Source organism: Manacus candei, unplaced genomic scaffold (genome assembly GCF_025592945.1).
Source record: "Manacus candei isolate 608988 ecotype Guabito, Panama unplaced genomic scaffold, ASM2559294v1 h1tg000023l, whole genome shotgun sequence".
NCBI lineage: Eukaryota > Metazoa > Chordata > Aves > Passeriformes > Pipridae > Manacus > Manacus candei.
In genome coordinates this window covers 24,095,309-24,120,880 of record NW_026138071.1, presented here as the reverse complement: position 1 = coordinate 24,120,880, position 25,572 = coordinate 24,095,309, and the positions used below count along the sequence as shown (strand labels likewise).

Here is a 25,572-nt window from a genome sequence, read left to right as displayed (position 1 = left end):
AGAAAAGTATTTTCCTTTACCTGTTGAGATATGCATGGGACATGTACTTATTCTGCAGCCAAGCTCATGCAATAAGACACTCCAAACTTACTGCACACAAAACGTTTCATTATCAGGAGCAAAACGAAAGCAAACACAAAAAACTCTGGTTTATCCCACAACTATCATATTATTACAAGACACCATTTTTCAATTATGAATCACAAAAGATACAACACATCAGGTGAGAGCACAGAGTGAGGGCTGAAGATTCTGACAATAACTTATGACCAATTACATGAAATATTGTAACAAATAAGAAAGAATCAAATATTGCTCCAGCATAGCCAGCTGCTTAGGTACAACTGTGCCAAGTGAGACATGATTCTTTTGCAATCATTAAAGTTTTTTCCTCAAAGTAACCATGATAATAACCATCCATACCTACAGAAATATTTATTATAATAATTTAATAAGGAACCCAATGCTTCAGAACCTTAGGAAAATAGAATGAAATTCAAGTTACACATTTACAAGTATGAATGAGGACAGAAGTGAGAAAAGCATTTATCTTTCTACAAAATAAGGAAATTCTAAATCAAGATTTTTAAATATAGTGTTCTCAAAAATTGCCTGCTTCCAGACGAATTCAAGCCATTAGTTCAACTCTGATTTCTACGAGACTTATCCCACGCCAAGAATTTCCAGCAAAATTCAGTTGTAAGAAGTTGTAATAAGCATCACGTGCCACCTGACACAAGATGTCTACACAGGTTCAAATGCATAGAGTCCTCTCTTTTAAAAAATACAAATTCTGGTCTGGGAAATCTTGGCACATACAGTAGATCCTTGTCAATGGATATGAAACACAACACAAATGGGGTCTATCGCCTACAAATCAAGAAAGCAAAAGGTTTCGTTTTGCAAAATCTTGGTTACAAAATGTCAGTGATTACTCATTAAGCATTTATTAAGTTCAGTGAAAATATAAAGCATACTAAATAAGGCAAGGCACATTTTTCAATTCTCTCCTCCACTGTACGTTCACTTATTCCAGCCTATCAGCAATCCTAGTAACTCACTGAAACGCCCAAAGCTCTCCTGAATCCAAAGCACAAGTCACAGCTTCAGACCAGATTACCAGGTCAAGACTGCCCACATTCTAAGGCCTCGCTCACAAGACACTGACACTCATTGGACGGGCAGGAGCTGAAATGACATCACACAGTCTATGAGCCAGCTGGAGGGGGCCATCCACACCTTGCCCTGCCGGGTTTTCTCGGGCCTGAATTTGGAGGCCGCGTCGTAGATGACGTACTGGGTGCAGAAGCGCTGGTCGGAGCGGGGTTCCGCGTGGTACGACACCGTGTTGATCGTCTGCGTCACGTCGCTGTCCGGCTTCGGCTGCCTCACCAGGATCCGCCCTCCTGCTGCTCTGACCAGCTCCGCCAGATCACTCTTCTGGTGGCGTTTGAAAGAGCCCAAAAAATAGAAGTAGCATCCATCAAACAACTTAGGAAGCTAAGTGGAGGGGGGGGGACAAAAAAAAAAAAAAAGAGAAGTATAAATACAGGACTTTGCAACTGAGCAGAGAGGAAAAAAGTGGAAAGGAAAAATCAGTGCATTAAAAAAACAACGATTTAAAATAACCAACACTGGAAACTAGAGCAGCAACTTAACATGCAAGGTTCTCACTGTAAGAATGCAATCAAGAAAAGCTTGCTTACGTGGTAAATTCTTGCTTCTGTTTACTTTCCAGCACAACAGGGTTTGAACTATGAGTTAGGAATATTTACAGCTAGTGTTACAATGCAGTTAATGAATTCTCCTGTGTAATCCAGCAAGTAACCAGAAATGAACCCAGTTAAATATAAAAGTGGCCCTAAATGGAAACAAACAGTAATAAAAACATTTTTCTTTCCAATTCCAGAACTAGGTTCTAAAGCTGAGCAGAGAAGGCCAAAGCAGCATCACTCCCTGTCCCATCAGCTTCTTCCACAAGTGTAATACAGTGTTCCCCTGACAAGGTTACAGCAACATCCCCCCTAACACAGAAAACTGACAGCTTTATGGGTGTTCACAGTTCCTTGGATCACCTTGCACTTAATCAAATTTCTGTACAAGACCACATTAAAATTTTACATCTCCTGCACTTTCGCATGTGGCAAAGGGCAGAACTGCACGAACCAAAGGTCATTAATATGGGCTGGCTGGAGCAATAAAACCCACCAGCTGCTCTCTGTTGAGCCGCCCTCTTTGGGGGCCACCTTGGATTTCATACTTTTCTTCTTGTTCTCGAGCTGAGGTTTGCAGACAGGCTCGGACCCCTAGGAAAAAAAAAAACAATAAAGAAGGCAAAAATTAGAGAGCTCAGGTTTTAAGACAGGCTTGCACGTCATTTTAGGGACTAAGTGGTTGTGCTAACATAAAATAATCACCCACAATGCATCACATTCCATCCACACACGCATCAAAGCCTGTGTGCTTTAGCAATTTGCTTTTAAAATCGAAAAAATTTACAGCAGCGGCTGAAGATGCAAGTGAGACGGAGAGAAGTAATATCACACTAAAATCAGTGCTATAAACACTAGGAATTATTAGCTCTTCCTCTTACCCACTAAAGGTCAACCACTTAATGTCAAATGTCAAATTGCTGATCATTTGGAAGCTCGAAGCCAGCGTGTAGAACCCACGCTGCAGTTATGGAATGGAAGCAATTGTCTGATAAAGACCAATTACAAAGCCAGCACAAAGCTGCCTCAAATAACAAATCAGATGGGATTTCAAGGTCTCCAAGATCAGCACGAACCGGAGATTTATGCTGGGGTTTAACAGTAGCATTCATTCCTGTTACCACTGCTGCATAATGAGATTGTCTTTCAGAGTCAACATGTTTTTAGCTTGTTTTAAGGCCAGTTATTTTTTCCAATAATGGGCTGATGCTAATGTATCTCTAACGTCCCTTAAACACACTACCTGACCTCACTCCAGAGGCAGGAATTGCAGTGGCCACCCACTCAAGGGTGGAACATTTTGCCTGAATGTACATTGCACTCATTAATAAGAATTACCCGAGAAAAAGTTTGCAAAGCTGATTTTGGAAACGGTTCCGTGAGGATTTACAGTGTGGACGAGGCTGTAACTTTTATAGCACCTCACTCCTTGCACAGCATTTCTAATTCAGGCAACTTATCTGCACTGGGCAAATATGAAACCCATGGTACCTAAAAAACATAAACTGAACAAAATCAGAACTGAAGTGTGGGGGGTTGATCCTAAAAAGGAAGAAAGCCCAAGGCTACGAGAGAAGTCTCACTGACAAAGGTACTCAGATGCCATGGCAGTAAGAGGCCAGTAGACAGGAGTATATAATCCAGAGAGATATTGAAAGAAAACTGAGTAATTTGCTGCAACTCACAAAATGCAATGGGAATCACATCTCAGCAGAAGTCCTCCAATGTACTTGCATCAAAAAATATAAACCCCTACAGAAAACCACAACTGGCTGAATCCTACAGCAAATACCTCCCTCCATGTACAAGTATCAGACTGATTATTTGCACTTGTTCATTCCTTCAAGGAAAATTGCCATGAACTAGAAGGGCAAACCTAGTCATGTATTTTCTGGAAAAGCAACTTCCATATTCATTATTGATAACAGCAATGAATACTGATAACTTAATTTCAAGTACTCGTAGCTCAAAAATAAATCTAAAAGCTATTTCACATTTTATTTATTTATTTTAAATCACCACAATTCAATGAGACTTCCTCTGTCAATGTGCCTCTAACTTACACTGTTATTCTTTTCTTCCAAGAAAATACAGATATTAATGGGTGCCAGTCACAATAAAGGAAAAACAGTCTCATCTAGTCTTGAGAACAGAACTGTCCATTCATTAAGAACATGTTTTATTTCAATCTGCCATCAAAAGCTCAATTTCAAGGACTTTCACTACAGAGATGAGGTTTTTATACAGTAAGTACATCACAAATTGAGCATCCAGTACCAGCATCAGTAAATGAAGCAAATGTGATACAAAAGTAATAAAAGACTGAATGAATACAAAAGACTGCAATGTCTTTTTGTACTGCTACTTGCCTGAAAAAACTAAATTGTCAGGGAAGTGACTAGTGTTAGGGGAATGCCTGTGCTGGAGAATGCAAAACCAGTGATATCTGTTTTGCACACACATGTCAGTCCACTTCCCACTGCCAGGCCCTCCAAGGAACCTGAATCCTCAAAGTTCCTTGTCACACATAAAGACAATCCTCCAAGAGAGCAAGAAAGACTCATCTACCTGTGTCCTGTTCTCACTGTGTCTACAAGAACCATCAGGCTGGCATGTATTCCCCTAAAAAACTGGGAACATGTCAACAGTCCGTTCCTAGCCAGCATCTGCATGATCAGCATTCTCATGGATTTTAACTTGCTTTTACCAGCTAGAAACAGGTCAGATCTGTGTCTTAACAGATCTGTGGCACAAAAGCTATGTATTCCAGATAGGATAAAAAGCCATGAACATAAGTTTTCAATGCCCAGGTGTTTTCCTTTACCATAAATGTTAAAGGCAACGCTGCTAGGCATACACACCCACCCCTTTGTGGAGCAACAGGCTCCAGATGTTTGGTTTTTTTTTTTGCTGATGGAAATTTTCAATTACTGAACATATTTTTCATGCAAGATGTAGAACTTGCTCTGACACATGGATCTTGTCACATTTGATGGGTAAGAACAGTTGCCTTTCGGAACTGTTGTGATCAGAGAGGCATTTCAAGCCATCTCCTCTAACACTTTGTCTACACACAGGTGAGCAAAAAGAAAGTCAATGGAATCCTCAAGCTCAGAAGAGCTGGTGTTTCAGGCTTCAACACCTTTCATGGCAATCCTACCATCAACAGCACAGCCCATCTGAACCAAGAAGATCCCTTGGAAAGAGCCAACACGAACATGGCAACAGGAAAGGAGGGCCTTTGGGGCACAAGGAAATGAGGCAAATGCCACGTTGTGGCATCAGAACCACATCTACCTGTATGCTCAGAACACTGATGCAGTAGCAACCAGTGTTTGAGGAAGGTGTTTACACCAGTGAAGGAATATCTATCCATGGAGGAAGGATTCCTAACTGGAAGAAGGAAAGCAAAATGATTTCAGTGATAGAGACCAGCATATGTCCTTTAACTGCAAATGTTGTTCAGACTGATTTCTTCCCAAGTGGTTCATTTCCCTTCAGGGACTCCTACATACCACAGATTTTGTATTAAATAATTAAAGGAGTTATATCTCATAAGACAAAAAGAAATAAAAGGGAAATATGCCCCTGTTCTCTTATTTGAGATAAAACAACATAGGGCTCAAGTTGTGTTTCTACCTAATTCATTATGCATTTGTCTAAACAAAAGGTTCTTATTCTCCTGTTCTTTTCCCCCCTTTCCACACAAAATTTGTCAGGTTGCTTGCTTCTAAATCACTGATTCTGCATTACCATTTTTGGATGCAGTGACTCCAACTGGATGCAACAGCCCAAGTGAAGTTCTCAAAGAGGGCACAACCAGTTTTGGCTGTGTTATGGTGTCATCTGGAATCACCAGGAATGTATCAGCTTTATCATTCTTCCAAGAGATGGCAGAGCCACCACAAGGTGATCTTGTGCTAACAACAATAACATCTCAATTTCACACTTAGGAGTAGGGATACAAACAGGAGATTAGGGCATGCTGCAGACCATTCCAACATTTATTTTTCTTTACAGTTAGGGATTTTATTTTCTGTGAAAACTGAGTGCTAAGCTGAGTCCATTCAATATAGCCCAGGTCTTGGAGTAGGCATTATTAATTTTAAAGCTGCTAATGTGTATAAGTGGCTGGATAACATGACAGTTCCCTTTTAATAGTCTCTTCACCCGACTGAGTATCATCCTGATTAAAGGGACATATAAAAGGAAATAAAATTCCACGCTTTACTCACAGCTATATCATTCTGCTACCTTTACAGGGACATTTCCAGAAGCTCTTTTGACCTTACACACAAAGTACAATGCCTTTTGACTTCAAACAGGAGTCATGTTAAAGTGATTCCCAAAACTCCAGAGATTATCCTCTCATTTGTTCAGCACTCTATTGAGAAGCCAACAGTGACAATCTGATACCAAGACACTGGTCAAATGAATGGACTGAAAAAAAAAAAGAATTGCTAGCATCCTAATTAAAAAGGGGTCAGGACACCACCAATACCATGCCACCTCCCTTCTGAAATTGAGATGGACATTTAAGCAGTTACGCAAAAAAATTTTCAGAACAGGACTAAACTTTGGAAGTACAAGGGCAGCCTTAAAAAAGGTCTCTGAAAATGAAGGGGAACACAAACTTACTTTTGAGAAGACACCTGTAATTTTAGGAGGGGGTAGAGACCACAGTTCTGTTGTTTTCCTCCACAGATTTACAGTCTGTGCATTCTTTACTGGCAAGCCTGGCTAAAAAGCTAGTCTGTTCTGTTACAAAATAAAATAAGACCATTCAGCTTGCCCAGGGTCTCAGCCAATTCTGATTTATTCCTTGATACTACTGGCAGCAAGAGCTGTGGACTTTCTAAGTTTGAGGTTGATCAAGTTTATTAATTTACCACGTTCTCTTCCCTAAAGAAAAGAGGGTGATTATTGCAACTACGTGTTAATGGCCCTGTAGTTTAATCGGTAGTTGGGGCAATCACCTGCAAAAGGGCAAGACTTGTATCCAGGCAAGTGGCATTTCAAACAGGGAGCAGGGCTGTGTGCAGTGCCCAGCTCCAGTGTGCAAGCACTCATGGATAAAGCCTGCCTGACAGAAGGCGGGTCTGGGGTAAGATCAAATGTGCAGAGGGGTCATGCAGAGTTCTTCCCCAGAAATACAGAGCATCACAAGTTTAAAAGCCTCTTAAACAGCTGATTTCACACTTGCAATTTTTAGAGATAAACACCAAATCCTAGCAAAGCCCAAGCCTTCATTAAAGCCCCTGAAAAGCACTGCAGGAAAATGCTGTAGCTCAATCCATCCGTGTTCAGCTTGATGCCACCACACCTGGCAAGGAGAGCACTGCTCATTTTTCCCCCCTCATTAGGAAGATCAGTAAAGCATCACTGCTTACACTGATCCTTATTACCTCACTGAGCAGCTGCCCCTACCTTCTCACCTCTGAGTATCTAAGGAGCAAGCAGGTTAACAAGGTGTCCACTCTAATGGTATCATTAATTGACCTTTGATACAACTATAGCCACTGGTACTAGAAATAAAAGAAATCATTATTTGCAAAATTTAAGATCAGAGCCCTGTAATCCGTATTCATGTAAGTCTTATTGGTTTATAATGAAACTAACTGCATCAGCAAAAACAATTTAAAGAGAATGAAGTACAAAAAAACCTGGTTGCCAAGAACAAGTTCTAATAACCCACAGATACCCAGGGGTAGCTCTCAGTAACTCAATTAGCCTTAGTGGAGTTTTGCTGGATTTGCATTAATAAAGCAAAGAGCAGAGGTTAGTCCCAAAAATCTCTTAGAAAGGCTAGAAGTAATTTAGAAACACATGACAGCAACAAAGCAGATAAAATACTACACATCCAAGATCTAGTAGAGACTGCAACTGGAACATCCTTAGCTCAATCTGCACTGGGTTTTAAAACCTACATGCAGATTGAGTAAAACTTGGTGGGGTTTTTTTCCTAGAAGAGGAAGAATTCTGGACTGAGAGAAAGCCTTAGGGGAATTTGGCATGGCTAGCTTCAATTTGCTTTCATAAACAGCATTACTGGCCTCTGCTACAGCACAGAAAAGAATGTTTATATTGTCTCTTCTATGCCTATGAAGTAACTTTAGACTCACAGATTTTCATGGAGGTACAGAACAAGAAACAAGAGCAGTCTGTTTTCTCATCACATGGAAATGACAAGATGCTGCAGAGACTGAAGTGAATCTGCTTAAGAGTAGTAGTTAACAAGTTAATCCAGATGATATTTATTAAACCTGATGGAGCAGATGCTTAGGGAGTCCTGAAACATCAATTCCCAGAAGCTAGGAGCATGTGATATGAAAATCATTCTCTCACTTGAAGCCCCAAGTGTCCCACCTTCTTTGGAAAAAACACTGTTTGCCACAGCTGTCTTCCAGACTGATCAAAGTGACTGGAGGTAGCCATTCCTAAGGTCAGGGTAAATTCCAAGGGGAGTGCTCATCCTCTGGAACTCACCACATGCTTTTAAATGAACGAGCATGAAACTCCAGTGATCAGAAGTTTTGAGCTGTTTTAAGGAGGGAGGGCTTTGCTGAGGATCAGCCTGGTATCTAAAAGATGTTTATGCATGGAAGGGAGACAGTCAGGCCTGAGAAGGAGTCAGCTCAGACAGCTTTGCACTTCTCTGGTCTAAGAGCCTAAACAAGGATGGGCACATTGCTCCAAGAAATTCAGAAAGATGTTTTCACCTTGAAATGTCAGTCATGCAGTTCCTCAGCCCTTCCAGTCAACTCCCTGTTGTTCAAGTCCTTACAGGAAAAGCAGGGTTTTTTGCATTCTTATAATGATCAGAGCTGAATCATTGCTGCTGCTCCAGGTAAGCAAAGCAGAGGAAGGAATGAGCAATCAGATGCTTAGAATTCTGCCAGACACTTGGCTGCAAAGACTGACACAAGCTTGTTTCAATGCATATCGTTACTGAGATCATTCTTCATTCCCTGCTTTAACAGATGACAATAAGTTTAAGGAAAAAACAAGCTGAAAAGCTATTAAAGACTTCTGCTGGTTTTAATTACGCTCTTCTGCGTTCTCCATAAAGCACAGAGGAAACACAGTGATACTTGAATCTTTGTCTCAGCCTACTTGCAGAAGGCTAATGATATGCCACTTCGTGCCCTATTACCATCCCAGAAATAATGAAGGCAATAAAATAATGAAACCAGTGAAAGATATGGCCAAGGGCAAGGAGCACAGTGACAACACTGTCTCAATTGAATTCTGTGCTGCTTGGAAGTGGATATACTGCTGACAGCGTATTAGATATGGAAAAGATGGAACTGCAACTGGTAAGGGGAAATTCTTCTTCTGTGAAGAGCTAACATTGCTCAGTGGTGACATCCTTTGATCCTAATCCTCCACCTGAAGACAAAAGGGAATCCCAAAACTGAAGATATGTACTTAAATCTTGGCTCTTTAATAGTTAGAGGCCTTACACTTGGTGCAAACTCTGCTGGAAAATTCCACATTACCTCTCTGCCAACAGAAATGGATGCTGTGTCTGTGGGTAGGGACACGTGTAAACAGAAGCACCAGAGAATCATTCAAGAGAAGGATGTTGCTTTTTATTAGAGAAACAGAGTTTAGCCTCCTCTAACAGAAGAGTTAACAGAAGAGACTCTCAAATGAAATACTGTTTTTGCAATACTCTTTTGTGATTTTTTTGTAGAAAGTGGTATAATGTTTAGGCTATAAATATAACTTTAGAAATAAAAGTCAAGTGCAGCTTACCTAGTGCTAAAAAAAATTTCAAATACTCACTTATGCATAGTCAGCACTTCATTAAGTGCCTCACTGAGCTTTGTTTTTTCAAACATTTTAGTGAAGTTTTTCAACATGAGTTCACTTTAGAACAGTGAACCATAACAGCTTCTTGAATTTATTACATAACCAGAATATGAACATACTTTTGGAAGTTTATTTGCATCACATTTAAGGAAACTTATCCAAAGAGAAGTCAAAAAAGCCACAATAAATTAGGAGAGAAATCATGGAAGAGAAAGGCAAAGACCTCTTTTTCCTAGACAAATGTTCCATCAGCAGGAGTCCCATTATTTGTTATAACAATCTTTAACTTGTAATGACTCTGAAGAAGACTGATAACAGACTGGTGGGAACAGATGGAGTGGTGCTGTTAATTATAGGCACTTAGATGCATCAGACCCCATGAGTTATTACTAACATTCCCCACTAGGGAGGAGAATCACTCGCTTTTAAGTAGTATGTTGCTTACTAAGCTGGGAGCATTAGCAGTCAGGATTGTACTAATCAGTACTAACAACATCAAGTAAAACTCAGCTGCAAACAAAAAAAACATAAAAATATTCCCTGAATAACCCTCAGACTATTTCACTTATTTTTTTTTCTTTTCAAATCACTTTTAAGTGTAAAAGTTCTTCTGCAAAGACTCGAAGTGAGGTCTCACTAATTACATCTTCCTCTACCACTCAATTTTTCTAAGCATCTGACTAGCAAGCCAATAAAATGAAATAAAGGAAAGCCACTCTAGCATACATGATAGAATGTGTGCAGACCTTCTCAACTGAGTGAAGCCAAGAACCTGCAAAGTGACTCACCACAGAAACAGGTTATTCAGTCTTAGTTAAACAGGTTATTTATTGTTCCAGAGCACCTGAACACACCTTTTCCAATCACACGACCCAAACACCACTTCTAGGCTTTCCAAGCTTCCTGCTGCATCCCTACATCCAAAGAGGAAACCACCTCCCTTCAGCTTAACAACAAAATGTCTGGAGGTTATGAAATCCATCTGCTTGCTGGAACATAGACAGTGTTTCTCTGTTACACATTCAACGAGAAGCTACTCCTAGTTGTAAGAACACAGAGGCAACAGGGTGTTTCCCTTCTGCAAATGCCTGTAAGGCCACAAAAGCCACCATAGGAGTTGCAGAAAGCATTTAAAGGGACACTAATTCAACAGATCCTTTAAAAAAAAAAAAAAAAGCATGGAACAAAGTATCTGGAAGCCAAATGAACACTCTAAGTCCAGTGTTCAAGCTGATGATGTGCTTTAGTTCAAAAACTAGTATGCAGCTTCTGGGGCTTTGAACAGTGCCTTCATAAACATTAGTGGCTGGAAAATTTAGACCATTAAGGAGTCCTCATATTCTGATGTTTAGTCACACAGTAGAAAACTGGAATGAAATTTGCCTGTGAGTTTTCCATGGATAATTAACTCATTTGTAGTGTACTTATTAGCTAAAGGGACTTAGCCATAAAGGTCAAGGGGAAGAAGATGGCTTTTGCAACTACTGTGAGAGCAGATACTAAGAACTACATCAGAGAGAATGAATAAAAAGCAGAATTGGGGCCTAAGTCCACAGAACAGCTGTATAAAAAAGCATGCACTGTATAAAAACTAGCTACAGATTGCATGAAAGATGACATCAAAACGACCTGCAACTTGGGTTAAAAGTTAAAACTTTCAACAGTCTCAGCTTATATGTAAATAAAAGCTTTATTCCAACAGCCTTTGAGCTGCACCCCAAGCAAGCTAAAGTTTCCTATCAGTTCTAATGGCAACTGCTGACAAGAAATCCTAGAATTCAATAAAATCCTCCCCTCTCTCCCAGGATATTTTCCATAATCTTCAAATCCGTTTTAATACAGTAGTGAAGAAATTCCCTCCCCACTGATAGTCAGGCCATGACCTACTCAACACATCTAATGACAAAATGTGTTCATTTAACAAGAAAGTAGTAGATATACTAATTAAATTTCTTGTCATTCAGGAGATTTAAAAAAAAAAACCAACATACAAACCACAACCCTCACACTTTATGTTAAGATAGTATTGACATTAGAGCAGTTGTTGAGAAAATTTTTTTTCTGGAATCCCATCTAAAATTTCTGGTTAAAAACCCCAAATAATCCCACCTATTTAATACTTACATTCAAACTTGAGGACCCAACATCCAGTCAGAACAGCCATCATGCATTTGACAGTACTTGGCATTGGAACATCAGGGATAACAAGATGAGTTACTAGGAGAAAAATTACATCAGTAGAACTAAAAGCACATAAAAATCAGAACCATGCCTGGCTGAAAAGCAATCAATCACCATTTAAAGAATAAACAGACTATAATAATTTATCAACCACTCTTTCCAGCACAAGTATGTGATTTTTGAGACTATGATAAGAGTTAGTAGAAGAGCTATTAGAAATTTTGTGGGTTTCAACTTATACTGGCTGTGAAAAAGGGAAGTCATGGTTTTATAGTTCCAAGCTAACACTTAAATCTTCAGATGAGGTTTATAGGACAGTATTTTTTCTCAATCCTTTTAAAGTTAAATATAACTCTGACAGGAATCTTACTATGGGATCTCACTGCTTTAATGCAAAGCTAACAGAACTCAACTCAAAATTTTGGAGTAGCAATCTGAATGTGAAAGATGGTAAGGGAAAATTGCCTTAGCATTTTGTTCACAAGCAGCACTCCAAAGAAAATCTAATAGGAGGGTTTAAGGCAATGTTCCCCTCCTCATAGGGGGAGAAAAAAAAAAAAACAACCCAAGGTCCATAATTGGCTTCATCAATCTTAATGAGGCACAAAACTTGAAGCAATGTCAGAAGACACGTGCCAACTCTTGGGCAATGACACACTCTTTCTAAAGGCACCATCTGCCCAAGACTCACTGGAAGGCACAAACTTTATGGGATGTCTCATATGGACAGAGACCTTAAAGCTGGTAAAAGAAGTGTAAAGAGAAGAGGTCTCTGAGGAGACTTAGGGATTTTCAATAACAGACAACATGCTGCCAAACTGTGGCTCCCCTCGAAGCCTCCTGCCTCGATAACCAGACAGGCTTTATTTGTGTTTACATGCATCATTGTACCACAGCTACAATCCAGGGATTTCAGAAGCTCCTCTTACCAGGAACAATAAAAAACCCCACTGTAGGTTATTGAAGGATAAGGTGCAGAACTGTAGTTACTTATATTTGGACAGAGACATTTACATACCTTCACTGTTAAATTCAGTACATCTTCGAGCCTTCAGAACTGCTGCTAATTTGTTCAGCAACTTCTGCTGCTCTGCACTAAGACTGCTCCCCAGTAAACCAAGTGGGCCATTTCTAGGCTGGTTGGGGCTCAGTGCCTGCAGGAAACAGAAAATGTTTGGGAACATAAAGCAACTAACTTACTAGACAGCTCTATTTAAAAAGAATAGGCATTTTGAAACACAATTCATGGCAAGCCTAGTGAACAGGGTATTACCAACAGATACACTGTTGAGTAATCTATATAATTAACATCTGCATTTACTTCTAGTAAAAGTCCCTAATACTTTGCCCTGTAAGCAATGAATGCTTAAGTGGGTTTTTTATGTGGATACTACTAATGCAAATAAGAGGTGCTGCTTGCTCAAGTTTTATGCTGACAAGGATGTGACACTTCAGCTCCTGGATTTTTATAAATACTCCCAAATTCCATGGCACAGACACACCTCTGAGATGCTGTTACCCTACAGCCCCAGGTCTCAGATCAAATCATCCATGTGAGCTCGGAGCCATCCATGGGCACACACTCATCCCACAGCAAATGCAAACACCAAGGGGTTTGTTTGCAACAGAAGAGCTGCATCTTAACATTTGCTACCTGGGGAAGGAACAGCCAAATCCTTGCTCATTCAACTGCAACAGTTGACTTTTGGCCAATGGGGACCTTATATGAGGACCTCAATGAGGAGGGATCAGACCAAGCTGTATATCCTGCAGTAAACTAGGACTGCTTCTATCAGCCAGGTCAGTTTAATCCTCAGTCATCAGGAAGCCCAAAGCATTTCATAATGCTGGAACTTGTTAGGTCTGAATAGCCTGATTTTGGTTATAAGTCCTGAGAAGTCTTTGACAAAAAGAGGGGGGAAAAAACCAAACCCCACAAAAGCTCCAAAAGCTGTTTTCAACTGCTGATATCTTCACTGTTGGACAAAGGATTATACTGAAGCAGCCTTTTAAATGCACACAAAAAGCACCTGGAGCAAAAACTGCTGCTGCTTTCAGACAGTTTGGTAAGTAGAACAAATTTAAATATGAAGAAAAAAAACATCAACAGCCAAGTTCAAGCAACAATAGTTGAGGAGTAACACAGCATTCATTCTCCTGTAATAAATCCACATTACAAGAAACATCCTTTGTTTTCCCAGATAAAGTTGTAACACAGAATTTCATGGTTTGTATGTGTTCCACATACATTCTAGAAATACTGTCCAGGTTAGTTTCCCAGTTTTAAAATCTCTCTGTAAAGCAGGTGATGTACTGTAATTATGTCCAAGTCTTCAATATTTACAGGTTAAACTTACAGGGGTTTTCTGAAAAAGCAAAAAAAACAACAACAACAACAACAAAAACCCCCACAGACATTTACCTCGGAGGGTTGGTTAAGCGAAAGTGATTCATTCTTCACTGGCAACATTAGCACAGACTTCATCTTTTCACTTTCTGCATAGTCCACAGGCCGCAGACCAAATATATTACTGGCAAAACAAGCACAGATGGGTTTAAGTAAATAAAATGTGACTTGATTCTTAACTAACTGGGCGCATTAGCTGGGTAGCTTTCCCTCCCACTTTCTTATTAATATGTAATTTCAGCTAAAAGCACAAAGCTTCAAGTAAGAATTGCATCCAAGACAGATGGATACTGAATTACAAGCTGTTGCATTCAGCTGAGGAGTAAGGGATGTTCAGAGCAGAACGTTTGGTTAAATAAACCACAGTCCTTGTTAAACTGTTTCAAGATGCACTTTGATATCATTTGCAAGACCCAGAAAATTCAGCTTTAATCTTTCACTGCAGTCATATAACCAAGGAATGTACTTTTGGCTTATCCATTTGCCATAAACGACATGTCAGAAGATTCCACGCGCTGTATTAAACCTCGGAGCTGATGTGGCTGTGCTTTTATGGGAAAAGCTCTCTGCTTCCTGATTGGGAACCCTGGCTCCCTCACACTTCCAGGATTTGAGTATGCATCTCATTTTCCCCCAGTGTGCTGTTCCACAGAACACACTGCAGCCAATTCATTCTGATTTTAGTGGGTTTGCCAATTTTGCTGAGAACTATTGATCGTATGTGGCACCTCACAGTTATTAGATGTGCTTCAAGAGCCATTTCCTCTTTGAGCATTCCTCAGACAGATGTGATTTGCTATAAACACCCCAAGCACAGCCATGGCTTCTCTCTCCTTTTCACACAACTTTTCAGCTGCAGGACAGCAGAGGGGGGAGGGAAAGCTTGAAACCGCAGAACAGGTATAATTGCCATTAGCAAACAGGATCCTCTGCCAGCACTCTGGGGAAATACTCTGCTTGCTTTGCCCTTTGTGGGAATAATGGCTATTCCAGCTGATCCTCTTCTCCCCACCTCACACAGCTCTGCTCTCAAAAGGCATAATAAGAGCTCGTTATGAAGGGGAAGCTTGTCACTGAGAACAAAGCCCTGACTCAGTGTCTGAAACCCGGCAAGCTTAGTCATCAGACAATGAAACATTTAAAGGGGTCAAAACACCACTGCAGCTTTGAAGAGTTGCTCTCAGCCACACATTCCTGTGCAGAGCAGAAATCTAGGAAGCATTACAGGGAATTCCACATAATGCCACAACCCAATCCAGCCCAAAGAGAAGCTCAAGTCATTAAGTCTTCACTCTGACTTAACTAGGGGGCTTTGGCCAGCACAAAGCTGACAGATGTGTCGACCTCAGCACCTTCCCGTGCTCCTGACAGAGCAGTGCTCACTAACACAGCCCCTTGGGAAAACAACAGTCCACAAGAATCCCCCACAGAAGGGTCTGGGATGGTATTCTACAACATTCCCAAGCTCTTCTGTGCCACTAATGAGCAGAGTGCAGGCATAATACCAGCTCTGCAGACTAAAAGATAATTGGTTAAATCTCTGCCCGGTCCTGGGAGTTGCAGCCCATTAAATATTGTCATGCTGTTCCTGCTTTGTCATGCATCATCAGGGTAGCTCTTGCCCTTTCCTTAAATAAGGGCCATATTCCACTCAAACTGCTGCAGGATAGAGTTCCTTTGAACAATGCATGCAGGGGGGGAATAGATATATCATCACATCCACTAAAAATCACCTTTAGACTAGATGGCTGACCTTCCACTGGGAACTAAGAGGGAGGAAATCACTGTGTGTCAGTAGGAGAGGTTTGGGAGTGTTTTTCCCTCCAAAGGCACAGTAAGATCCTTGACTGTTGGAAAAAAACCTCATGAATGTTTACCATAGATAAATATACAGAGCATCACAGTTAAACACAGAACATTTTTTGCCAATTAAACTGTACAATAAGAGGTCCAGCTCCTCCCTCTGTATTCACTTAAATTTTTTTCCTACACTTTTAAGCTCATTTCAGTTGCTTCTTAATGAATTTGTAATAGTGTTGTGAAATGCTATCCCATCATTATGCAGCATTGACGAATCAATGGCTATTTACAGGGTGGTAAGGTGGCATAGCTAAATTCTGACAAACTTGGGAGCTGAGGTCTGAAAAAGGAACACCAGCACAAGGGATGATTTAAGAATTTTGAATATTTGCAACAAAGTAGATTGTTGAGTTTAAGGAAAGAGAGAAAACAGTTGAAACAGGAGAAAATAGGGTTTACAAAATAAAAACCAAGACGAGGAGGACATCCTAACAACAGATTTCAAGGAAGTTTCTGTTGTAATTTACTCCTCCTTTTCAAAGAAAAAGGATGAAATCCATATTTGTACTTTTCAGTTAGGCACCCACTCCCCATCCAAAAAGTCAGCAATCACCATATGAGAAGGAGCCCATGCCCAGCCTCTGCCACACTTACCAGGGCAGGAGCTTGAGGAACTGCTTTCAATATATGAGGAATTTATACTATTTTTAACCCTATGATCAGGATCAAGGACCAGTCCTATGCAAGCACAACACCACCAGCAAGGCACAGGAGTGGGAAACAAGCTTTTGACAAAAGTGTGCTCACATCTGTCTTTATCCAGCCCAGCTGAACAAGGGAAATCGTCCACCCTGTTTAGAGTACAAAATTAATTCTGATCCAGTTTGTAAAGCAAAATTAGACATGCCCATTAGGTCCACCCTAACACACAGTGTTTTTAGAAATATCAGTAACTATGAGTGCTCCTATTGCAGACCTGGGCTCGCTGGGAATGGGCCCAGTGCACACGAGGAGTTCCACGCTCAGAGGGAAGACACAATTGTTTCTACAAGGGAGAAATAATTGCCTGTGATGCTTAAGCTGGAATACAAGGTCTCCAAGGCATAATTCTTTCTACCAGAATGCAAGTGGGCTTTTTGAAAGTTGTTTTAAACATTCAAGAGTCAGATGTACCCTTTGATGCAAGCAGCCTCCTATTAGTCAGTCATCAAGGTACTGAGTAGTCAGTAGAGGGCTATCACAGCTCGAACAAATCCCAATCAAAGAGCAGGATGGCTGTGCTGAGAGCAGAGACGAGCCCAGTGAAGAGCAACTCCGAGTAATCTTCTGAGTATGACTTTACAGGAGATGACAGATGATATCTTAAGGACTGACACATCAAAGAACTTCTTATAGAAAGCTTTAGAAATAGGATTCAGTTTATGGCACAACACTGCTGAAGTATTAGGTATGAAGACAACAGAGGTTATTGCTACAGCCAAAACAAAACTTTACAGTTACCTTCTAAATGTTTCATTAAACTTTCAGCAAAGAAGTCATCAGAGGAGATAAATATGGAGACATGCCTGTTAATGGTTTCGAAGCCCCAATCTTGCACAACTTCTGATGTAAGCAAACAATAACTACATAATACTTTGTAATCAGGAGTTTTAAGCTGCTCCATTTTGATACCAGAAGCTACCTCTGGTTCCACAGCTGAGTACGAGACAAGTTTCACTCCAGCCCCACAAAGGAGTTCAGTATTGAATGGAAGTCCAGCAACCAGGTCTCAGTGCAGTAACCACTAACTCCCATGTGGAAACAGGACTAGGTCAGGGCTCTCCAGGCAGCACCTGGATTGGAGAATACGGTAAATAGAAACCTTTTTTGAACCTGACAGAAGGAAGAAAACTTAATCTGTGCAGCCAGAAAAACCATATGAGATACCCAAACAGAGCCAGGGTTTTAATTAACCTGCTGTCAGCAGGAAGTTAAACATACTGTCTTGCACTGAGACAGCAAAGACCTGCACTCTCTTGTCTTAGAAAGAGCAGACAAAATGATGTCAGTGTCACAGGTCTAATGCCTCCTGAACTAACTGCAGGTTAGAAGAGGTTTTGTCCCTGTGCCATTCATTCATAATTGATGACCATGGTCTATCCCTAAGCATTTCTGGAGGTTTGTTCAGAATCAGACTCACAACTACTCAAAGACAGCCAACACCTAAAAAGAAATGGAGCACTGCTACAATTTTTACTAATGCTGAACTTATTGTGCATGAAGAGCTGGAAAGGCAGCCCATTTGAGGGAGAGCATTTAGGAAGTGCTGTGAAATTGCAAATGCACAGATCTAATTTTTCAAATCACTTGGCTTGCTGTGAAGCAAGGAAAAAAAGGCAGAATTCAAGCACATTGAAAAAAGCCATAAAAATAAAAATTAGCTATGTGTAGGAGATTAACTTAAAAAAATTAACAAGACCAGTAGGACAATTAATAGGTCCAGTGGTCCACATAATATTTTTCATTTGTAGTTCATATCTTTCCCAGTCAGTGAAAATTTCAATGGCAAATGGAGTGCCACAACTATTAAATCTTAGAGATCTCAAAAGAAATTTTTTTGCCAAGGAATACGGAAATCCCAGGATTGCTTTCTGGCAGGAGAGGAAGCCCTCACCTGTACTCGCTTGGCCCAAAAGGTGTATGGCTGCTTCATATTATATACAGTTGATTCTTAAAGCACTATGTGTTAACACGTGAGGAGAAAAACAGCCTGAAAGGTGTTCAGAATGAGATGTGCTTGATGGGCCTGTGAACCTGATGAGCTAAATCTGGAACTGCAAAGTCTCAGCTCCCTGGAGAGGGTTATACCTGTGCACCACACCAGTTAAGGTCCCTTAGGAAGCAGCTGTATTTCCTTCCAGATATATCCTACATCCCTGCACAGACCAGTGGGTCCTACCTGCCTTTGGGCCTGCAGTCAGTAAATACTGCACATCTTTAAAAACATATTTCCTCTGGCACAGTTGAGTGTCATTCTAAATTTCAAAACTACTGCTCTAAGCAGGCTATTCAACACAAGCTCTGTTTTTATTCCAGTAGATTAACTCTCCAACACACAAGGGACATTAAGACACAAAACTGAGTTAATTCTACTGTCAAAACAGCAGCAAGACATCAGTCACTTTTGTGAGGTTTCACGCCATATATTTCATAGTGTCCCCAGTAACATTTGAACACATTTATCATGGTCACATTTTACTGAGCTTTGCTAAAGGGAAAAACTTTTAAGCAACCAGGGTGAACTAATCGAACTTTCCTCCCTGCTCTCCTGTGAGGTAATGAAGAATCACTTTATCCCATCACATTAAGGAGGGCCCTTTCCTGGGCTGAAAGGTAGTTCATTGAGAGCCTGAAGAGCCCCCACAAAAGGACTAGAAGGAGTTTCATACTCTAAAAAAAAATAATAGAAAAGCAAACTCAAATGAGACAAATTTTTTGATCTGGAAAAATTGGCTTGGCATAGTCTTAGCTCATGCACTGCACACCTCTAAAATTAAGGGAGGTCTCGGGTATGTTCCTCAAAAAAACAAACCCTTGAGAAGAGATGCAAGATCTACTCGTTACTCCTCAATTTCTACTGTAAAGATGCTAAAATAACATTGGGAAGGTGAGCAGATCTGCATTAGGTACCAAGAAGCCAACTATAACTAGTCATAATGAAAAGAACTATAATTGCACCATCTTGAGCGCTCAGCCTGGTTTTGCCTCCTGTTTTTAAAATTCTGCTCTGCAGGTTTCAGGGATCCAGGAAAGAAGTCACTGAAGAAAAACAAACTTCTTGTCAGATGTGACTTCATTCTAAGGGTACTTGTATCCACTAGGAAAAAAAAAAAAGAGTAAATTAAACCTTCTCTATTAAAGAAGGTTCAAATCCACTTACCCAGACAAATCCAACCACTGTTCATTTAGGAGTACAACTACCAGAGGCAGTGGCAAAAAAAACACACAGCAAGATTTGCACAGTCATGATCCAGGGAAAGATCACAGCACTTTTCATTGCTGAAAGCTAGTGGGGCACAGGAAGGAAGGGAGGCATGAGACATTCTTAGAAGTCTCAGAAACACTGTTCTTGTTTCTACTGTTTCTTGATAGTGTTTAGAAGAGGTCAGCAGAGTCTCACTATTCAAGCCTGAACACTTTGCTTGTACATCCCTTACTGTATGGTTCTAATGCTTTCTGTAAAAACAGGGAGGGGGAAAAGCCTAATCCCTTTCCAACATCAATGCAATAGCAACACACACAGTAGCATTTCAGCCAGAAAAGAAGTACTGGAAGCCTCAATTAATCCAGGAGGGACATACAAGACTGAATTTTCGTCAAAGAGCCCAGGGCTGCTTTTGTCAGACAAATCACACAAAGATTAACAGCAGCTAAAATTTGTTCTCAAAAGGATTTTAACTGAACATCATCTACATTCAGTAAAAAGTTAAGGCAGAGTTAGAAGTTTACATACATCTCTCCTTCCCTGATTAAAAAGCTTCTGTTTCAACAGAAAGCCATGTTTGCTCATGTAGAATGAGTTGAAAGAGGTTCAGCTTCACCTCTGTTTGTGTGAACACATGCAGCAGAGACCAAGGCTAATGAGAGACCTGCAGAGTCCACTGCTGGCATTTGGAGTCTCAGCTGTGCAAACCTCCCAGTGCTCAGGTCCTGTCAAACCTTCCATCAGAGCTGGTGGCTGTGCCAGGCTTTCAAATGCCAGACAGACAAGTGATAAGTGTGACACAACCAGTTCCTGATAGCCAAAAAGTGTCTTGAAAAATGAGTTTCTGAAGCTGTCAATTTGTAATGTGCTAGTCCTTGTTGTTTAAGAACAAAGCAAAGATGAACAATTGATCCTTGTTTTACTTTTTCATGCTTAAGTCTTGAGAGTTTGTGGTTTTGTTTTGGTTTTTTCTTGCTGTTTTTTTTAAACTCTAATATCTTCAAGATTGGGACTTTATGAAAACCCTACGCTTTCCCACAGAGCACCTTAATTCTGTAGGCTTCAAGAGCAAATATTAAGAATTCAAGTGATTAAGCTGAACTTATTTATGCTTCTTTATGCAGCTGCCAAGGAAACCTGTGTCATGCAAGACTTCATCCTGCTGTGTTACTACATACACACACCTATTGACAACTTGCATTGGACTCAAATTTACACACAGGTCCTGGCACAAAAACAATACACCACCTAAAATTACATTTAGTGTCTGAAATACTAATAGGCTGCAGGGTTATTCATAGACTAAAAGATTCCTTAACATCTCCTCTACACAAATGCCAAAATCTTCAGAAGGTGTAACTGTATAGAAGACTCAACTGAAAAAAACTCTAAGTTTTTTTTTTTTAATTAAAAAGTGTATCAAGGATTAGTGCTTTGATCCAGAACAAAAAAAAAAAAAAAAAAAAGAAACACTTCTCAAATCTCAGCCTGTGTTTATGTCATTTGTGAAAATAGGGGAGACTGGACCAAAATGCCTTCTGCTAGCAAGTAGTGTAGTAAAAGCAGAGAGACAAAAAACAGCTGTAGCAGTTCAAAATTCATCTAGCTCAGCATCTTCAAGCCGACAGTTGCTGTAACAAGATGCCAACAGGAAAGTGTAAGATTAGGGTGGGCATATGTTGTTGCTTTCCTACTACAGTCTCCAGTACTCCAGCTCTCTGTGACTCAGGAGTCCTCAGGAAAGTCTAGGACAAAGGAAAGTGGAAAGGAAACACCTGCCTGGAAAAGGAGGCTTCAAGCATAGCAGAGGGTACATTTAACACCCACCCCCTCACTCCAAACAAATCACATTTATTACTGGCTTTGCTCCCCGTTTACTCAACGTGCACTCTCGAGGTTGTAGCTGTGGCTCTGGAGGCTGTAGCCGTGGCTGGTGCCGCAGCTCCCCCGACATTCCCGACATTCCCGCGTACTCACACTGCGTCCCGGGCGGCGCCGTGGGCGAGCAGCAGCTCCGCGATGTGCACGTGGCCGTTCCTGGCGGCGTCGTGGAGCGGGGAGTCGTTCTGGTAGCCCGTGGTGTTCACCAGCGCCCGGTGCCGCAGCAGCAGCTCCACCACCGCCCCGTGGCCGTGGCTACACGCCTCGTGCTGAGGGCACAGCCAGCGGAGAGGACAGGTGACACAGGGCTCACGGCAAGGACTCCTGCCAGGCAGTTAATTCACTTTCCAACACTCAGGAGGGGGTCGGGGGAGATGACATGCCAGGATGGTGCGTGACATTCCTGACAGGAACTAACCTGGGAACCCAGAACTGACAAAAAGCACTGAGAGGAGCTGAACAAAGGCCAGCTGTGTGCAAATTAGACTGCAGGGAACAAAGCCTTCCAGATTAGAGACTGTCAGGAGTGTTCTTCAGGAGAGGAAGAAGTCATGGTTGAAAAGAACTTTTTGTTTGTTTTCTGCAATTCCCAGTGAGCAATTTTTTCATTCCACTACTTGACATGTTTCCAAAACACTGAGGGCATTAAGAACCCGTAAAATATAAACATTGTTTGCAATTGATCGTTTTCTAGCTATTGTGGTTTTATCTTCTGCACTTGCAGAATTCGCAGGCTGAATGATTTCGTGGCCTGCCCTACACCCCAGCAGAGGAGAGTGAGATCTGGGCAGGTCAGTAGTTGCTATGAATTCTTTTAACCTTGTTTATCATCACTTCTTCACTTTGCAAAATTCTCTGTGTAAAGGGAACTAAACTATGGGCGAGGAAAGGAGGGATAAAGTGAAATCTGATTAGAAGACAGATGACAGAAAAAGAGGACTTCAGTACTCACCAGTGGTGTCCAGCCAGCATTATCTTTGACATTGGGGTCTGCCCCACTTGTCAGCAGCTGTTCCACAGCTGCTAAGTCACCCTATATAGGGAAAAAAACATAGTTGTGAAAAACTAATGAAGAAGATACACAAAAGCAACAGAAATTTAAAGAGATGCCAAACTCTAAATGTAGCTGCAATAAGAATGCAATGATATAAGCCTTCCATGTAGATAATTGTCAGGGGCAACAAAAGCTCAACTGGTTTGGAGATCACAGTTTATCATTACTGTTCATTTGGAAGCACCAACACATTTAGCACAAATACATATTCCTAGATAAAAACAATGCATAGAACAGATTTAACCCCAAACAAAGGGAAAAGTTTGTGCTGATTGCAATCTGCCCACTAGAGTCAACTGCAAGGATTAAAGACAGGAACATTTATTGAGAATTTCCTTATCCTTCAGACTGGATTTTTTTTTTTCAAGCTAATCTAAATAACTGGCTGAAAACATAGGTGAAATAAATTAATAAGCCTGACAAGCTTCTAGAAATTGTTTTTTCCACAAAGTCAAAAGGAAAAGAGTTTTATTTAACACTGCAATTACTACCCATGTTGAATCTCATCAGTACTTTCTCTGACAGTTATTTTACCAAAATAGTTTAAATCTGCTTTTTGAAAGAAGCTGTATTCAGTTTTTACTATAAGCAAGGAGACGTGTGTTGAAGAGGGTGGATTATGGAGAGAGGCAAAGCAGAGACAAGGCAAAGGAAGCAAAAGAGCAGAATTTGTGAATCAGAGGTTTTGACACTCTGAAAAGCAAGTACAAGAGAGAAAGTTGGTAGCAAGATTGGAGCACATCCAGATGCAGCTATAAAAAGGTAAGGAGGAGGCTCCTGTGGAAGCTGAGGCACAGAAATCTCTGCAGCACAGGCCACCTTAAGAGCAGGTGGAAAAAGCAAGTCAAAGAGACAGTGGTAGTGGAAAGTCAAGGAATTCCTGTTACTCACAGCATGCCTTAGAAAGAAAAGCTGAGAGAATATTAAATTAAACTTTAAATACAACAAAAATAAACTTAATCCAATTTTTTTTTGTTATCGAGGAACACCGCAAAAAAAACCAAAATAGCCTTAATCTTTACTCCTTAGTTAGAGAGAATATTAAGACAGGCTGCTCAGGAGAAATAAATCCAGTAGGCAACGACTGTAAACTCAAAATTCACCAAAAAAACCGCTGACAATCTCTGGCTTTACAACCATCAAGCAAATTAACACATCAGAGATAAATTTCATGCATTTTATTCCCAACCTAGATGTCCCAGCAAAATGTTACCTTTCAAAGCAATTCAAGAATTCTAAGAGCAGCATATTCCTCATGGCTGCAAGGGAACAGACATGCATCAAATCTGAGGAGCTACTCAGAGGCAGCCAAGACACTGCTCAGCATTAAGATCTTTTCCAACAGAGAGAAGCTACAATTATCTATAATGAGCGAGATCTGAGCTTATCATTTAAAGTTCAGTTTGCAAACATGTACAGCAAGGCTTTGACATTTCAGGAGTACTCCTTTAAAGCAGGAAGCACAGCTAATAATCTGTGTGGGCATTAGGCAGCACCACAGCTTCCCAGATCAGTCCTGAACGCTGATTTGTGAGACAGCGCTGCAGTTTTATCAAAGGAAATGCTGCTGGGGTGGACACCAGTGCTGACAGCATCCAAAAGTAAAGGAAAAAGTGCATTTTTTTTTAACATTGGCCAGTTCAGTTTTTTTTGGAGGTTGTTTTGGGGTTTTTTTTCCCCCCAGGGAAGGGGTGGGGAGAAGTGTTTTGGTTTTGGTTTTTTTTTTACACTGACCTCTTCTCTCACAGTCGATGTAATCACTAACATTTAAAAGTCAATAAATGCTTTGCTAAACTCTAAACAACAAAGAGTAAGGACCTGGTAGGTGCAAGTCTCAGCTCCAAATATGTCTTATCCCATATGTCTTTCCTCCACAAGAAAGCAGAAGAGACCACAGCTATTAGTATGGAATTACTGATTCCAAGATGCTTCATGAAACTGCACTTTGACTACTACTGGGATCAACTTAGTCCATTTAGTTCCTTGAGATTACTCCATCCAGCAATGCCAGCAAGAAATCACGAGTCTCCAATAGGGAGCCACAGGCAGAGGATGTGAGGAGGGACCCTGGGAGTGTGTCTGTGCAGTCTGTAGCACAGCAGAGTGGAAAGGTAAATGGAGACACTCCTTGTTTGCAAAGAGAGAACACGACAGACAGCAGGTAGAAAAATGCTAATGTTACCAATTCACTGGGAAGTGTTTATTTTGGAATCTCATTATCAATGAGGGATTACATCCAGCTCCTGAAGAGGCAGAGAACTACTGCAGAATGCAGAATCGTCCGTTCGGAAGAAACAAAGCAAAGGACGTTTTAAGCTCATAACAAGGCTCATGTGTAGTGACAACACAATAAAGCCACGGGTTTGCTCTCCCTCCCTGACAGAGTTTACCGGAGCTGGGAAAACCACGCGAGCAGGAAAGGCACTGGGGCCATCTGTTGGCAGACCTGGAGCCGGCAGTAGCTTGCAGAGAAGGGTATTTGCACAGCTTTACTAACACTTCCTCCCAAGGAGAATTTAGTTCCTGCAACCACAAATGGCATAAGCCCAGAAAAACATCTTTACTTGGCTCACACGAGGTCGTTGGTTGCTTTTTTTTTTCCTTTTCTCTCAAGTCAATTGTGTCCTGATTTTAACACAGACATATGGTTAAGAACTGCAAGTGTCCTTTCAGTCCTATTTTACAGGGGTTTTTTTCCCATTGTACCCTTTACAATCTCCATTAACCACAGATATTTTCCACCCAGAAGTCTTGTTTA

At 40.8% G+C, this 25,572-nt stretch overlaps 1 protein-coding gene across 2 annotated transcripts in view; it reads right to left on the bottom strand.

Moving 5' to 3' along the window:
* Window positions 1–87: 87 nt before the first annotated feature.
* BARD1 (BRCA1 associated RING domain 1) overlaps window positions 88–25,572 on the bottom strand; it is a 41,862-nt gene continuing 16,377 nt past the window's right edge. The window contains exons 5-11 of one of the 2 annotated variants that reach the window (XM_051786769.1): window positions 22,713–22,793; window positions 21,857–22,029; window positions 14,131–14,239; window positions 12,727–12,862; window positions 11,652–11,744; window positions 2,209–2,306; window positions 88–1,500 (exon numbers count right to left, since the gene is read on the bottom strand). In XM_051786769.1, the coding sequence (XP_051642729.1) occupies window positions 1,171–1,500; window positions 2,209–2,306; window positions 11,652–11,744; window positions 12,727–12,862; window positions 14,131–14,239; window positions 21,857–22,029; window positions 22,713–22,793 (1,020 nt within the window). In that variant the 3' untranslated portion in view covers window positions 88–1,170. The remainder of the gene's footprint in view (window positions 1,501–2,208; window positions 2,307–11,651; window positions 11,745–12,726; window positions 12,863–14,130; window positions 14,240–21,856; window positions 22,030–22,712; window positions 22,794–25,572) is intronic. The other variant, XM_051786770.1, reaches the window with a different exon arrangement.